This window comes from Panthera onca, chromosome B3 (genome assembly GCF_046562875.1).
Source record: "Panthera onca isolate mPanOnc1 chromosome B3, mPanOnc1 haplotype 2, whole genome shotgun sequence".
NCBI classification, from domain to species: domain Eukaryota; kingdom Metazoa; phylum Chordata; class Mammalia; order Carnivora; family Felidae; genus Panthera; species Panthera onca.
The window spans coordinates 110,345,446-110,359,803 of record NC_138344.1 but is presented as its reverse complement, the minus strand read 5'-3'; the positions used below and the strand labels follow the sequence as shown (position 1 = coordinate 110,359,803).

The 14,358-nt window shown below is 53.1% G+C and overlaps 1 protein-coding gene across 2 annotated transcripts in view; it reads left to right on the top strand.

The window, feature by feature from the left end:
* Positions 1-14,358, top strand: part of SPTB (spectrin beta, erythrocytic) — a 124,883-nt gene extending 110,525 nt beyond the window's left edge. For both annotated transcript variants that reach the window (XM_078448143.2, XM_078448142.2), the window contains 7 exons: positions 631-827; positions 1,136-1,185; positions 1,674-1,752; positions 10,962-11,212; positions 13,527-13,700; positions 13,942-13,984; positions 14,098-14,358. In XM_078448143.2, the coding sequence (XP_078304269.1) occupies positions 631-827; positions 1,136-1,185; positions 1,674-1,752; positions 10,962-11,212; positions 13,527-13,700; positions 13,942-13,984; positions 14,098-14,265 (962 nt within the window). In that variant the 3' untranslated portion in view covers positions 14,266-14,358. The remainder of the gene's footprint in view (positions 1-630; positions 828-1,135; positions 1,186-1,673; positions 1,753-10,961; positions 11,213-13,526; positions 13,701-13,941; positions 13,985-14,097) is intronic.

Below are 14,358 nucleotides of genomic sequence, written 5' to 3'. Positions count from 1 at the left end.
CCCTGCTCGCCCTCGGGCTCGCCCAGGTCTGGGTAGAACCTGAGCTGGGAAGGTGCTGCCGCCTCGTCCCAGGCTGGTGTCCCTGTAGAGCTGTAATCTGGGGGTGGGGGGTGGTCACGGGGTAAGGCTCTAGAGCTTCCTGCATGTTTGATCTGAGGCGTGTCAGGCACAGAAAGAGCTCTGTCCTCCTCAGCTGGCGACAGGAGAGGTGGAAAACCCTGCCACTCAGGGAGGAGGCACGCACAAGCCAGGAAGGCCTACAAGGGCCCATGGCTGCTTGTGCATGATTATGTGAGATAGCCGCGGGCTGGGAAGAGAGGGTGTTCAGGGCAAAAGGCTGCTCCTCAAGAGGAGACCTCTAAATTACATTTTGTTTTCAAATTCGAGTTCTGATTAACGTGTTTTTCAAATGTAACTCTGGGTAGAGATGAGGAAGGGGCCTGGTGTGGCGTGGGGATAGAGTGGTTTCTGGCGCAGGTCACCACGGAGCAGGGTGTCCGCGTAATTCACCGGCACCCGTGCGGGCCTCCTGCCTGACCGCTAGCTCCCTGTCTGCTGAGCAGCCCCCCATTGGGTGCTAACAGGCCCCTGGGCCTTGTGGGGGTATCTGTGGCTTGTTCCCCGTGGCAGTACTGGAAGTGTGCCAGTTCTCGAGGGACGCCTCTGTGGCCGAAGCGTGGTTGATCGCCCAGGAGCCCTACCTGGCCAGCCGGGACTTTGGACACACGGTGGATAGTGTGGAAAAGCTTATCAAGAGGCATGAAGCCTTTGAGAAATCCACAGCCAGCTGGGCGGAGCGCTTTGCAGCCCTGGAGAAGCCCACTACGGTGAGCTGGGAACGGGCGCTGGGAGGCTCTCAGCAGCCACCCCTGGGGGGGAGGTGGTTATCTCAAGTCAAGAACTCTGAGCCCATTATTAGGCACCCATGGACAGTGTAAGAGGCTTGGCAAGGGGGAGAGTGGGAAGGAAATGGGAGAGGTAGAAAGTACTTTTGAATGTGAAAGGCAAAAGGGGTAAGTATTTTCAAAAGGAACAAACACCAGGTGTATTGGGAGCCATCTGTAGAGAAAGTTGGTCTAACGGCAAGCTCTTCTCTGTGACTGCTCTGATACTCTGGGCCTTTTTCTTCCCCTAGCTTGAGCTAAAAGAACGCCAGACCCCAGAGAGACCTGAGGAGGAGCCTGGGTAAGTATGGCGAGGGCCAGGCGGTAGACCCAGCAGGAGCATTCTGCCAAGGAGGATGGGTGGGAAGGGAGAGGGAGGGTACTTTTTTAATCAGAAACAGGCCCCCTGATGTTTTAACAGTGCACATGTGACCTCTCACACCTGGGCCACTAGCCAGAGAAATCTGGAGTGTCTGTAGCTTAAAGGCAGAGAGGAGCTTTTGTTTCCCTCGAATCTAGGGGTACAGGCAGAAATGGGTAGAGAGCAGTGGCTGCTGAAGAATCACCTCCCCTGCTCTGGGCACCACCTGCACACGTGCCTGAGAGGCCATTTTGTGCACGACCATGTCCATTTCTGAAGTATCTGCCATAACTCTTCAGATTAAGCAGCTCCTTGCTAAGTGCCTGTTGCCAGGAGGCCTGGACCAGGAGATAGCTGATGTGTGTGCCTTGGGGGTAGGCATCGGCCTCAGGGAGGTGGTTTCTAAAGAGGGGCTGTGTCCTCTCTAGGCCTCAAGAGGAGGAAGGCGAGACAGCAGGGGAGGCTCCCCGAGGTCCGCATCGCGCAGCCACCGAGAGGACATCCCCGGTCAGTTTCCTGTCTGGTTTGTCTGGTTCCTGGGAGTCATTGCTGCCAGAACCTGCTCATCCCTACTAGGCTCAGCCGAGGCAGAAGGCGAGGACAGGCGCACACCACCCAGCCTTCCAGACTCCTCCTTCAGATCAGTCTTCCTTTTTAACTTAGGTTTCCTTAATCTCTAGAATAATTGGCCTCCTTCCTTCAACCCAGAAGAAACTGACATGCCCGCCCACTCATATGACTCTATTAGTTTGGTATTATCTAGTCTAATAAATTTTATTGTATAAATACATCACCATCTACATTAGGGGAAACAGTTTATCCAGGGAAGGTTTATTTTTACACATCATTCTTTTTCCCATTTTCCCTCTCAGTCCATCCTTCACACAGTAGGCCCTGAACATGCACACGCGTGCGCACACGCACACACACACACACACACTCTCTCTCTCTCTCTCTCTCTCTCTCTCTCTCTCTCTCTCTCTCTCACATGCACAAATAGACCATCTGATCCCGCCTGCGCCAGCCACAGACATTTAGGGCAGTGGAGCGGGGACAGCCACCCTCTAGCAGATCCCTCCCTCCTACACAGAGCCTCCTTCCCTTTGCTGCTCCCAGGCTTGATGCCTGTGAGTCAGTGAGTTTGGATATGGAGCTGGCTCTGAAGCAGGAACAGACTTCAAGGAGCTGTGCAGGACTGAAGGAGAGCACCAGGGCTTCTGGGTCACAGGGCCAGTCCCCCAAACTTGTAGGAAAGTAGGGTGCATCAGAGTCCTGGCTGACAGAGGTGTTGGGAGGGTCCAAGACAAACCAGCTGCTGGAGGCTTGGGGCACAAGTCTTCAGGAAGGAATAGGTCCATAAGCTGAAAAGACCCAGGGTGTCTGTACTGGGAGCCGGGTAAGGCTGTAACCTAGGTTTTGGAGAAATGCCCTGGGGAGCGGCGGAGAAGAAGACAAGACTTCGGCACGTGCCTTGCATGGCTCACCAATGCATGCACCCCACCTCTCTAGTTGCCCGGTAAAGCTTGCCTGAACCTTTAAGGGAAATTGGCATTCTAGGTGGAAATTTCTGATACGTGCACCACCCCAGAAAAATGCACATACAGTGATTATTTCCTGTGCACAATCCCTGTCAGGTCTGTCAGCCCTTCTCACACCCCTGAGAGCCACACACACTCACACTCACACACTCTTCCACACTCTGAGCTCCCTCTGCTGCCTCCAGCCTGGCCGGAGTCCCTTTCTGAGCTGCACCAGCCCTTCATGTCCAGCAGAGGGCATTCCTGGGCTCCCAATGGAGGGTCCTTCCCAGAAGTGCCCTCTGAGGCTCCCATCACCGCATGTGGGATCTCTCGCGGACTTGGTCCCAGCCCCTTTTGCCTGAAACAGCCCCCGCCGGAAGGAGAGAGAACTTGAGGGCTGCCCGAACTGTGGACACTGGGGCTGGGACTGTCCGGCACCTCCTGTGCTTCGGCTGTGCGTCCCTGTGTGTCTTTACGTGCAGTGGTGTCCCCGGTCTGTGGGCTCCTTTGTGGCCACCTGAGCAACTCCATTGTCTGTGTCATGTACGTCTGTGCAAATGTAATTACGTGTGCATCAGAGCTGCCTCCATCCAACACCTGAATGTCCCTGGGTTTGGGGGAATAAAACCTGCTTGGACCTGAGTATCTCTGGAAGGTGGGAACGAACCCACATCTGAGACTCTTCCCAAGAGCCAGCCACTCCGTCAAATGGGAGGATGCCTGTGTTTGCTACAGGAAGAATCCAGATGGCAAATCAAGTGAATACCAGGCCTGAGGCCTCATGGAAACAAATTTCCTGCTGCTTCTCCTTTCTGAGCCCTTTGTTGGGTTTTATGAGGATCTACAAAACTCCAAGGGAGGGTGTGATACCCAGTCGGTCTTTGATATGAGAAGAGAGGAAAATGGGTCCCACACAGGCTGGGACACCTTTTCAGAAACCACTGGCCTCTCCCAGGAAGGGCTGGCAGTGTGCTGAGCCTTCTCCCCGGCCGGGCCTGGGTTAGGGTGGCTCTCACGCTGTCCCATGTGTGTGGTCTGGTGTGGGTGCCCTGTAGAATCGATCCATGTGGTGCTGCTTTATGTGAAACCCATCACTAGTGCATGCTGGCTTCCTGCTTGGGGGAACAGATGGGAGTGGACCAGACACCTGCTACGCACCACGGGTGGCCACCCTGCAGGCCCCAGCTCGGTACCCCCCCTTTCCAGGTGTTTGCAAAAGCACACGCAGATACACACACGGACTGGAGTACATTCCACGTCCATCTTTTCCTCAAATACATCATTGTACAATTGATTGCCTCCCTCACCACCTTTCCACATCAGAGCACGTTCTGGTAAAAAAAACTGGTCCTTTCATACAGGTAAGTATGTAAGTGTGTGCGTGAGGCCAAGCAGAAAAAAATAAGGTATCACAAAAGCCAAAACTTCTGGAGTGGAAGTCAGGACATTGGGTTCTAGTCCTTAATGCTGCTAGAACCTTCCTGTATGATTTTATACAAACCACCTAATTGTCCTGGGTCTCCTCACCCTTATAAAGCCCTCTTTGGGATTGCAGAAAGTCCAGAACGTTCCTGTATATCAACAATATACTTAAATAAAGGGAGGGGCTGGGAGAGATGGGTTTCCCCACTTTCCTCTGGTCCCATCCTTAATTCTAAGGAGCCTGTTAGCTTGTCAGGTGCTAGCTGGTATGAGGCTGGATGGGAAAGAAGAGGCAAAGGGCTGGGGTATTTGCCTTTGTCCTTGGCTTGGGAAAGAGAGGCAGGGTTGGGCCTCAGCTCCTGCCAAAGTCTATGCCCTGAAGATGGCCCCGGGGCACTGGATGGGGGCCTGGCAGCAGGCTGAGCGTTCCCCTTCCTCTCAGTGCCTGGCACTGTCACCCCAGTACCCCCTGCCTGTATGTGTCCCTTCATCCTGGGGGTGGCTGTGGGAAGGGCCTGGGGTTCTTGCTAAGCATTCTCATCTCCCAGGCCCTGGGTGCCTCAGAATCCCCAGTGCATCTGCAGGGAGGTGTTGATTGTTGAAAGGTTGTGATTGATTTCACGGGGGAAAATGGTACTGCAGAGGATCCAGGTCATTTCAGATCACTCCAGGCTTAAAGGTCCCAGCCAACAGTGCTGGGATGTCTTCTGTGCATGGCATCCAGTTCTTGGCTTTGGGGTGGGAATTGGGGCCTGCTTGAGGAATTCTCCCAACGAGACAGCTGTGACAATGTGAATGGCATCCCTGAGAGGTACTGGTGCTCTGAAGGGCTGTGACAACAAGAAAGAGGCAGTCTTCAGTGTTCACCATGTGGTCGTGCCCTGTCAGCCTCTGGAACTTGAGGCTACTCTGGAAAGCAACTGCTGGGTGCTGGTCATTATCAGGTCCCTTCATCAGGTTGTCAGGAAAGATTCTTACCCAAGTGCAGCTCACAGACGTCACTCTTACCATGACCTTCCAAGACTGCCTGCAGCTGGCTGCCTGGGAGAGGACGGGCATCTCATTAGGGGTAAATGTGGGGAGTCTAGGTCCCTCGCCTCTCCCTTCCAGAATTTCAGAGGTTGCTGTAGCTTGAGGGCAGTAACCAGCGCTTGGAAATGGGAGGGACGTGCCCCAGGAGCTGAGTGGGCATACCTTTCAGAAGGTGCCTGGCTGGCTCCAGCAGCTGTCGCCCTTACCCCCACCCCCCACCCCCCAAGCTCTCCTCAGAACAGCCCTCCTGGCAGGCAACCTGAAGCTGTAATCAGCAACCAGAGGCCAGGCTCCATGTCCTTGGATGGAAGGGATGTGGGGATGTGTGGAGCAGCTGTGTCTCTTCTTGCCCGAGCAAGTGTTCCAGTCCTTTCTCCCCGCCCCGTGAGGCCCAAAGGAACTGCTTGCTGCTTCAGGCATTTTTCAGCCTGTGCGAATCCTATTTGTTCCTAATGAGCAGAAGGGACCTGGAAAGGTCTCTGTTTTCCCCTAAACCTGGGCGTGGCCCTGTCTCCCCAGGATGCCTGAATCAGTGGGTGTGGGGGGCAGTGGGGAGGGGTCTGCCTACAGTCTGGCACTGCACCCTGATACTCCAGGCTCTTTCTGGACCTGTGTCCACCACTGGGTGTGCCCAGCTTTCCATGCTGTGGCCACATGTGATCTTCCTGGCCTGGCTGCTCCAAAGGCTGCCTCTGCATTCTTCCTTCCAAGCTGTGTTTCAGAGCATCCCAGATACTGATGGACTCAGGATGGAACTCCGTGAACTTTGGAGGCATCTCAGAAAAGGGGTTTGAAGCTGCCAACTTGACCACTGGGTGTAAGATCTGGAGGGGGGGGTGGCATCTTCTAACTCTTTTTAGTCTTTCCGAATCACAGCAGGATGAAGGAGCCACCAGCTTCTCCAGGGCAGGCCCGGAAGAGCCGGTGGTAGGAATGGTGAAGACCGCTCCCAAGGAAGCCTCCCATCCACGAGGGCGGTGGACCAGGTCCTCCCCTCCCTGTTTGAGGGGACCCTGCACACTCCCCTCTCCTTTCCCCTCACTTCACCTGGTGGCTCCTCCTGTCATCTTCCCTGGTTTCCCAGTTGTCATCTCAGATGGACTGAGGGCTCATCCCATCTCTCTACCCCAGCTGCTCCTGCCTTCCCTCTGGAGGCATTTGTCTCTGCTCGCCCTGAGTTCCCATCTCTTGATTTCTTTGGCTGCTCTCAACTCAACAATCTTTTTCTTCTCTTGTAAACAGTTGTCTTCTGAAGTCTTCCCAACCTGCCTGCCCACAGTCCTTCCCTCCCCTTACCCAGAGGACAAGCATCCAGACATCAGACACTGGGGGAGAGTGCAATTCTCGGCTGCAGAAGTGGCCAGCTTCCCCCCACCCCAGTTGAAGCACGACTTGGTTGCCTAAGGCATCCAGCAGTAGGTGTCGTCCAGCACCAAGCCCCTCTTCTGGCCCGTTCAGGTGTTTTCTGACTCGTCTTACAAATGTAGAGCAGGAACCACATTGGTAGGTGCTCTCCTCTGGAGCAACAGTACCCTGCCCCTTCTGCAGCAGGATTCCGTAGGAGGAAGGGACCAGACAGCTCTGCTTCAACTCCTCGCTCACTAGATGTGTGGCTGAACAAGTTACTCCTCCCTGACCCCACTTTTCCGAATCTGTAAAATCGGATAGGGATGATACTTGCCTCAGACTGTGAGGATTGGAAGAGAGAATGTAGGTAGAACATCTGGCACCTAGTAGATTATTTCCAGTCTTCATTTTTTGTCTGTCCCTCACTACAGTCCTTCATCTTCTTAAATGAAGCATCCTCCATGTGAATTCTAACACCCATTGCCAGAGCCCTCCCAAACCAGCCTTCCTGGAGCATCTCTCCCTAGATATCCCTGCGTATACACTCTGGGCTGAATCCCTGCCGTGAGATCAGCAGGCAAGACGATCGCATCACAAGGAGGAATGGCCTCTTCCTGGGTGCACCCTCACACCCTGGTTCTCACTTATCAGTATCTCCTTTAGGGACAAGCCCCCTCACTTGCGTTTCCTTGCTTGTTAATACATCTGGGCTCACTGAGCATCTTCTAGAAACTCCAAAACACCCTGTGGTCACAGGCCAGGTTATTTTTCTCCCAGGGACTGGAGTGTTAGTTGTCTGTCTGCTGTCTTCTACACCCCCGGCCGGGCATGGAAGCACGCCTCCATCTCCTTTAGTCCAGAGCAGAAATGTACCCATCTTGTCCCCCTTCTTCTCCCATTCTTGAGCCTCCTTTGTGGAGAAGACCCTCAAGGCTCTGCCTACTTCCCCTACCCAAACCAGCTTCCTAGGAAGGCAATATGCTAAAAAGTCAAGCTGAAAAGACCCTGAAAAGGTGGCTATTTCGTGCCCGTCGGGAACCGGGGCCTCTCCGTTTGACTGCAATCCTGAGAGATCCTAAAAGCCTCTCCTGCCTGTGCCTTTCCTCCCCTGATGTCCCCTACCAGCAGCCAATGCTGCCTGCCCCCTGCCCTCCTCTGACATCATGATCCCAGCAGCTGGCTCACACGCCCTCCTCTCAGATGCCCCTGCTTCACCCACCTGTTCCCCAAACCTCCATGCTACAGGCAGCACCCTCCTATATCCCAGCCCCCACCTTGGCCCATTCTCCTGCAGGCTGTCACCTCCACTTAAAGTCTAGACTCCCCAGCTGCTCCAGCCTGACACCTAGAATTTCCTCCAGTCCCCCTCTTTGAGTGTCCCCAGCTCCAGTGGGTGGTGTTTCCAGGCTAGGCACCCTCAGCACTGTAGCTATAATCTGTGCATCTTCCTTGTGATCTAAGGGCTGAAGCAGCAGGCCTTCCACCTTACAACACAGAGGACAGAAGGGACTCTTAGACCATCTCTCCAGGGCCCTTCGTCGGCAGAACCTGCCTCTCCCTACAGCCACACAAGTAGCCAGCTCTGGGCCACAGCCCCTCCCCTGTAGGGCAAGGCAGAATCTCCATATGAAAGTATGGCACGGTTTTGGGGGGCAGCAGCAGGACGACGGTCACCACCTCCCCTCCCTTCCCCAACTTTTAGAAGACAGCACGAAGATTTCCTCCTGGAGCCTGGGAAAGGAAGGTCCCTCTGGCCAAAACCACGCCCCATCTTTCTCATCTGTGGCTCCTTCCTTAGCCCAGAAGAGTAGCACTGCCAACTCTGGGCCTGGGAGGCAGCCAGCAGCCGCCAGACACTTCTACCCCTCACCCTCACCCTCACCCTCAGCTCCTTCTCAGCCTTGGCCTTCAGGGCAGTCTATTCCACATGAATAGTCAAGGGCACAGAAGAAATGTTTGCATACATTGGAAACTCCCATTTTCTAAAACAAACCTGTGACCTGGCCATTTAACTTTTGATCACACAGGCCAGGTCCTCTGAATTGTACGTACCTGCTAGGGGATGTGGGTCAGGCACTCATTAGGAGGAAGCAGAAGAAAGGTTGAGATTAAGTTGGGAGGCAGTCCTGGAAAAATCTGCCTTTTTTTTTTTTTTTTTTTTTCCAGAGGACAGTGCAGAAATGTTAAGAGAATGTAAGTATAGGAAGAATATGTGGACAGTGCCTAGTAAAACCAGTCCTAGGAGGGTAGAGGCTGAGAGGCAAACGTGGCAGAGGGTCTTCTCTGACACCCCATGGCAGGTGCAGGGAACACCCTGGCCCAGGATGAAGGGGAGCAGTGCAGCCAGATGGAGAGGTAGGGGGTGGAAAGAGGCTTTACCTTCTGCATTAATAATCCGCCTCCCAACCTTTATACCCAAGTCAGAGGTTGGCTTGATTGAGTCCAAAGAAAAAGCCCAAACCCAGGCTCCCAGGCTCATCCCTGCCAACTTTGCCCTTCTACCCTGCTAGATGACCCAGGCAGTGCTTTGAGGCCTCTAAATCCCTGTGGCCGGTGCTAGCTCACTGCAGACACTTGAACATACAAGTACTGCAGATGTGTAAAGAGGAGTGTGAACCAGTCACAGCGCTCAAGGGGCTCTAAGGAAAAGATGAAAGACCTAACAATGTGATAAAAACTCAGGTTTTCTAATTCTGGAGTGCATGCTCTTTTGATACCTGTTAGCTGTGTGACCTTGGGTAAGTCACTTAACCTCTCTGAGAATAGATTTCCTTGTAGATTGAAGGCAGTAGACTAGGTTAGTGGTTTTCAAACTTTTCAGTCATGTTATCCTTTATTTAAATGAGATCTTACTGGACTGCCAACTTAAAACTGTTTATTGGACTGTCCTAATTTGATGGAATACAAACATGACCAGCTTTATCTTTCCTCCAATCACTGCCTCAGACCTCTCCATTGAGCCTCTCCTTCTATTCCTTCGTACCATCTCAGGCAATCCTTGGTCACTTCCATCTGCTGAAAAGCCTACCCAGTCTGTTTCAGTTTAAACCTTCAATCTGCTATCCAGTGTAGTGTCCACATTCTCTCATCCTCCATTTCTCTATTTCAGGTTTGATCCGTGGTCTAAAGGACCCACAATGGGGAGCACAGGGTCTCTGCTCTTCTCTGGCTACTCCAGGCCTCCACCTTCAGTTGTGGGGCAAGAAGTAGGGAGTAGAAAAGGGGGCAGTCTCTACTGCGTGGGGAGGTTCTGATCCTCCTGGGTGATGTCCTTGGTCCTTCAGGCATCCAGACGTGGCATAGGACCCTTCCCACCTGGTGCTGTGAGGTCTCCAATAGTCAGGCCTTGGAGACAGGGTCCTGGCCAGATGGCTCAAGCTAGGCTGCCTGCATTGGTGCCCATTTGGCACACACTCCTCTGTGCCCTACCTGGCAGGGAGAGGCTGGCTGCCTCCCCTGCTACCCTCATCCATCCTCCCCTCTTCTGCAACAGGGCACAAAGGCAGATCACCAATGCCTCTGCGTTGGTATAGGTCGGCTGGGGTATAGGTCGGCTCCCCTTCTCCTGGGCATGGAGGCCCCTCGTTGGGCTGGGTAGGGGCAGGAGCACCCCACCCTACAAAGGGAAGTGCAGAGAGGTAAAAGCCACAGCTTTTCCCTGGGGCGATGGCTCCTAACCTGGGGATTCTCCACTTCAGCATTAGCATGAAAAGCTTATTCAGAAATACCAATGTGCTGACCCCACTCCAGGGTGTATTTTGAAGTTGGGGACTGTAGAAGGCAACCAGGGTTAGGAAGCACTGCCCTACTCCCAACAAATCCCTGTCCAGTGGTGGGAGCAGGGCCAGTTGGTCCTGCACCTTGACCCGGGAGGATCTAGGTTCTCCCTTTGTAAGGTGGTAGGGGGACTGAGGGCCTGACCCCTTAGCTCTGGGGCCTTAGCCAGAGCAGGTACCAGCAGAGTTCCCATTCAACGCTCCAGTTGAATAGCACCTTTCTTATGCAATCTTGCCAGAGCCTATATACAACTCAGTTGGAGTCGGAGCACCTCTGCTGAAGCAGGGGTGGGGGGCCTGGAACCAGCAGTGATCCAGGGCTTTGCCAGCTGCATTGGAAACCCCCAGCAGTGAAATCATCACCTAGGCCCCTCAGCTCATTCTAAGAACCTCCTGTCACTATGTTGAAAGGTGAGGGAGTGGGAATGGAACCAGAGGCATGGGCGGGGTCTAAGAGAAGCAGACCAGGTGGCTCAGCAAATCAAGGGAAAACCAGGAGGCACACAGCAGTAAGGAAGCAAGGTCAGGAGGGGGCCTCAGACTTCCCAATCCTGCCCAGTAGCCACCCCTGGGTCTGAACCCCCAGCAAGGTGTGCTCCTCCCATATGACCCTGAGCAGGAGGAAGAAGAGAGGCAGTGGCCTCAGGACCTGCAGCCGCCACCCCCTCCAGGGCCACAGGAGGAGAAATCCAGTGGGGATGAGAGGCCCACCACCGAGCCTCTCTATAAAGTCCTGGACACGCCTCTGAGCGAGGGTGACGAACCTACAACGCTGCCAGCCCAGCGGGACCACGGGTACAGCGTGCAGATGGAGGGCTACCTGGGCCGAAAGCATGACCTGGAGGGGCCCAATAAGAAGGCATCCAACAGGTATGAGGCAGGGGCCACCTGCTGGGAGTGGGGGGCGGTTCCCAAGGACTTCTCCACCAACAGAGCCTCAGCAGCATGGGTATGTGTTGGGAGAGAGGGTGCCCTTTGTCTCTGGTCTGAGCACCCCTTTGGGCCAGCCTAGGGGCTACTTGGCACGATGGGAAAAGCCTATCTTCAGTTCCAGTCCTGAGTTCAAAACCTACGCCCTCGTACAAGTTACTCAGCCTTCGTTTCCCCGTTTGCAAAACAGGGGTAACGATGATGATAGCATGCCTCTTGGGTACAGATACTGAGCCTGACACAGAGTAGGTTCTCAATAATACTAGTTTTTCTTAATCCAGGGCTGGGTAACAGGTAGGTACGTCTTGGCAGTAACAACATATCCTTGACCAAGTCCCACTTTTTAACAAATCTGGGCCTCAGTTTCCCCCGCTGTAAAATAGGAGAGGAAGAAGAATGGGGTTGGCATACATGCCTTCTGGAGGTCCCTCCCAGTGCTGTCATACAGCAATTCTGTGACCCTGAGGAACTCATTCGAAGGCTGTGCCATTTCCTGGCCCTGAGGCAGTTATGTCCTTGAATTCGGTCTGTCCAGAGCTGCTTCTACCCAAGGTCCCTGGGGGCCTCTGTTTTTTGGGGAGCTTTCCAGGGTCCCAGGGACACAGGACAGCTTTGAGAGGTTGAAGGAGCCACATTCCCAGGGCTCCAGGGCTGCATACAGAGCCCATACTGGGGAGACAGGCTAAAAAATGAATTCAAATTTCAAAAATGAATTTGGGGGACCAACCACCCTGAAGAAGTCTATTGTTTATACAGAGTCCACCAGAAAAGGAGAAACTGAGCACCTGCCATGCTAAAAATCTTCACAACTGCTCTGTGCTATTGAAGATTCTATTTTCCAGATAGAAAAACAGAATTTCAGAGAAGTTAAGTCATTTGTTTAAGGCAGGATAAGACCCAGGTCCTTCTCAGCAACTGCCTTACTTGGGCTACAAGCTCAAGGAAGGTGGTGAGGGCTAGAGGAAAGGTCCCTGACCCTTCCTGGAGGATCTCCCTCTGGGTGTCAGAAAGCTGGGCTCTGTAAAAATGGCTCTGCAGCCAGCTTGTACAGTACAGGTCAAGTTCTCTCTCTGAACTTGCAGTCCTTCTTCCCCATGTGCCCCCAAATTCTTCACCTTCCTGCCTTCCAGAGGGAGGGAGGAGAAAGAGAGCAATGGGGGTTGGGAGGCGGGCGGGGGGGAGGGGCGGGGGGGGGGGCGAAGGAAGAGGAGGAGGAATAAGAAAAGCTTAATGTTTCCCAGCATTCATTACTGTGAGAGGTAAAAAGGCAACCTGTTTCCCATTGGCCAGTCAAGGAGCTCAGGTCAGCCCACACATTAGCTTATGAGCTCATCTCCCAAACATCAGCTGAGTCTTGATTTGCACAAATATGTATCTTTAAAAAGTGCTGGTGCAGTATACCGTGCATATCTCCATCGACAAAACCCTGCTCTGTTCACTTCACAGTTGTGTGGTAAGGATCAAACATGCTAATGGATGCTCAAGTGCTTTGCAAGGTTAAGTTTACACTATTGGTCTTAGACTCAATAATTCTACTTTTAGAAATTTATCTCGAGGTAAGATCAGAGCTATAGCAAACATTTATGCATGAATGTTTATCCCATTGCTGTTTAAACTGCACTGTTTGAATTTCCAGTAATTACAAGGCCCACCAATAAAGGGATTATTTGTATATATGGTGGGATACCAGATAGCATTCAAAATTATTTTGGGGAAAGATTTGAAGGATATGGGAAAACACTCATGATATAGTGTTAATCTTAAAAGGATATAGATAAAAGCAGGATATGAAATTAAATATTCAGTATAACCCAATTTTCATTATATATGTGAATAGAAGAAAATGTGAATGTGTGAATAGAAAAGACTAGAATATGTAAAATGTTAACAGTAGCTTTTGATGGTGGAATTACAGGCAGATGATTTTTATTTCCTTTCTTAACCATAAAATGTGTTACTATTTTTTTTGTAAGTTTATTTTGAGAGAGATTGAGACAGCAGGAGTGGGGGAGGAGTAGAGAGGGGGAGAGAGAGAATCCCAAGCAGTCTCCATGCCGCCAGCACAGAGCCTGATGTGGGGCTCGAACCCATGAAACCGCAAGATCATGCCCTGAGCCAAAACCAAGAGTCAGATGCCCAACGAAATGGGCCACCCAGGCGCCCCTAGTATACTAATTTTTTACAAAATGGTAAAGCTAGAATTCATTACAGAACTGTCATAACCGGACCGTGGGGGACCTGCCTGTTTTCACAGGTCCTGGAACAACCTGTACTGTGTTCTCCGGAACAGCGAACTGACCTTCTACAAGGACGCCAAGAACCTAGCCCTGGGGGTGCCCTACCATGGGGAGGAACCCCTGGCCCTGAGACACGCCATCTGTGAGATTGCTGCCAACTATAAGAAGAAGAAGCATGTCTTCAAGCTGAGGTGAGGCCCTCCTGGCCCATGCCCATTCCCTGCAGGCTTAGTTTGGCATCAGTGGCTGGACAGGGGCCCCTGTAGGAGACCAGCTCCAGGCCTAGCATTTGTCAAATCAAAGAGGCTGATGGTCCAGATTTTTACCTGCCTCTGAGGGTTGTGGTCAGGGGGAGGCTCGGGTCTGTGGGATGAGCCAGCCCTCTGTCCAGGCAGAGGTGGCCACATGGCAGGAAACCTTTTTTTGTCCTAGGCTGAGCAATGGCAGCGAGTGGCTCTTCCATGGCAAGGATGAGGTAAGTACAGGGCAGCCTAGCCCAGACTCCTGCTGACAAAGCAGCAGGTGGCTCCCTCAGAAGTCCCAGGGGCACCCCCCTCCTTTGTGGCCCATGACCCTTCTGCCTTGCAGGAGGAGATGCTGTCCTGGCTGCAGGGCGTGAGCACTGCCATCAATGAATCCCAGAGCATCCGCGTGAAGGCCCAGAGCTTGCCCCTGCCCTCCATCACCGGCCCCGACGCCAGCCTTGGCAAGAAAGACAAGGAGAAGAGATTCAGCTTCTTCCCCAAAAAGAAGTAGCCTCTCTGGAGCCCCGCCAGCAGGACCGAGCTGTGCAGGGACTGGCAGGGCGCCTGGGGCCTCGGGCCTCAGCCTGGGCCAGTCCTCCCCGCA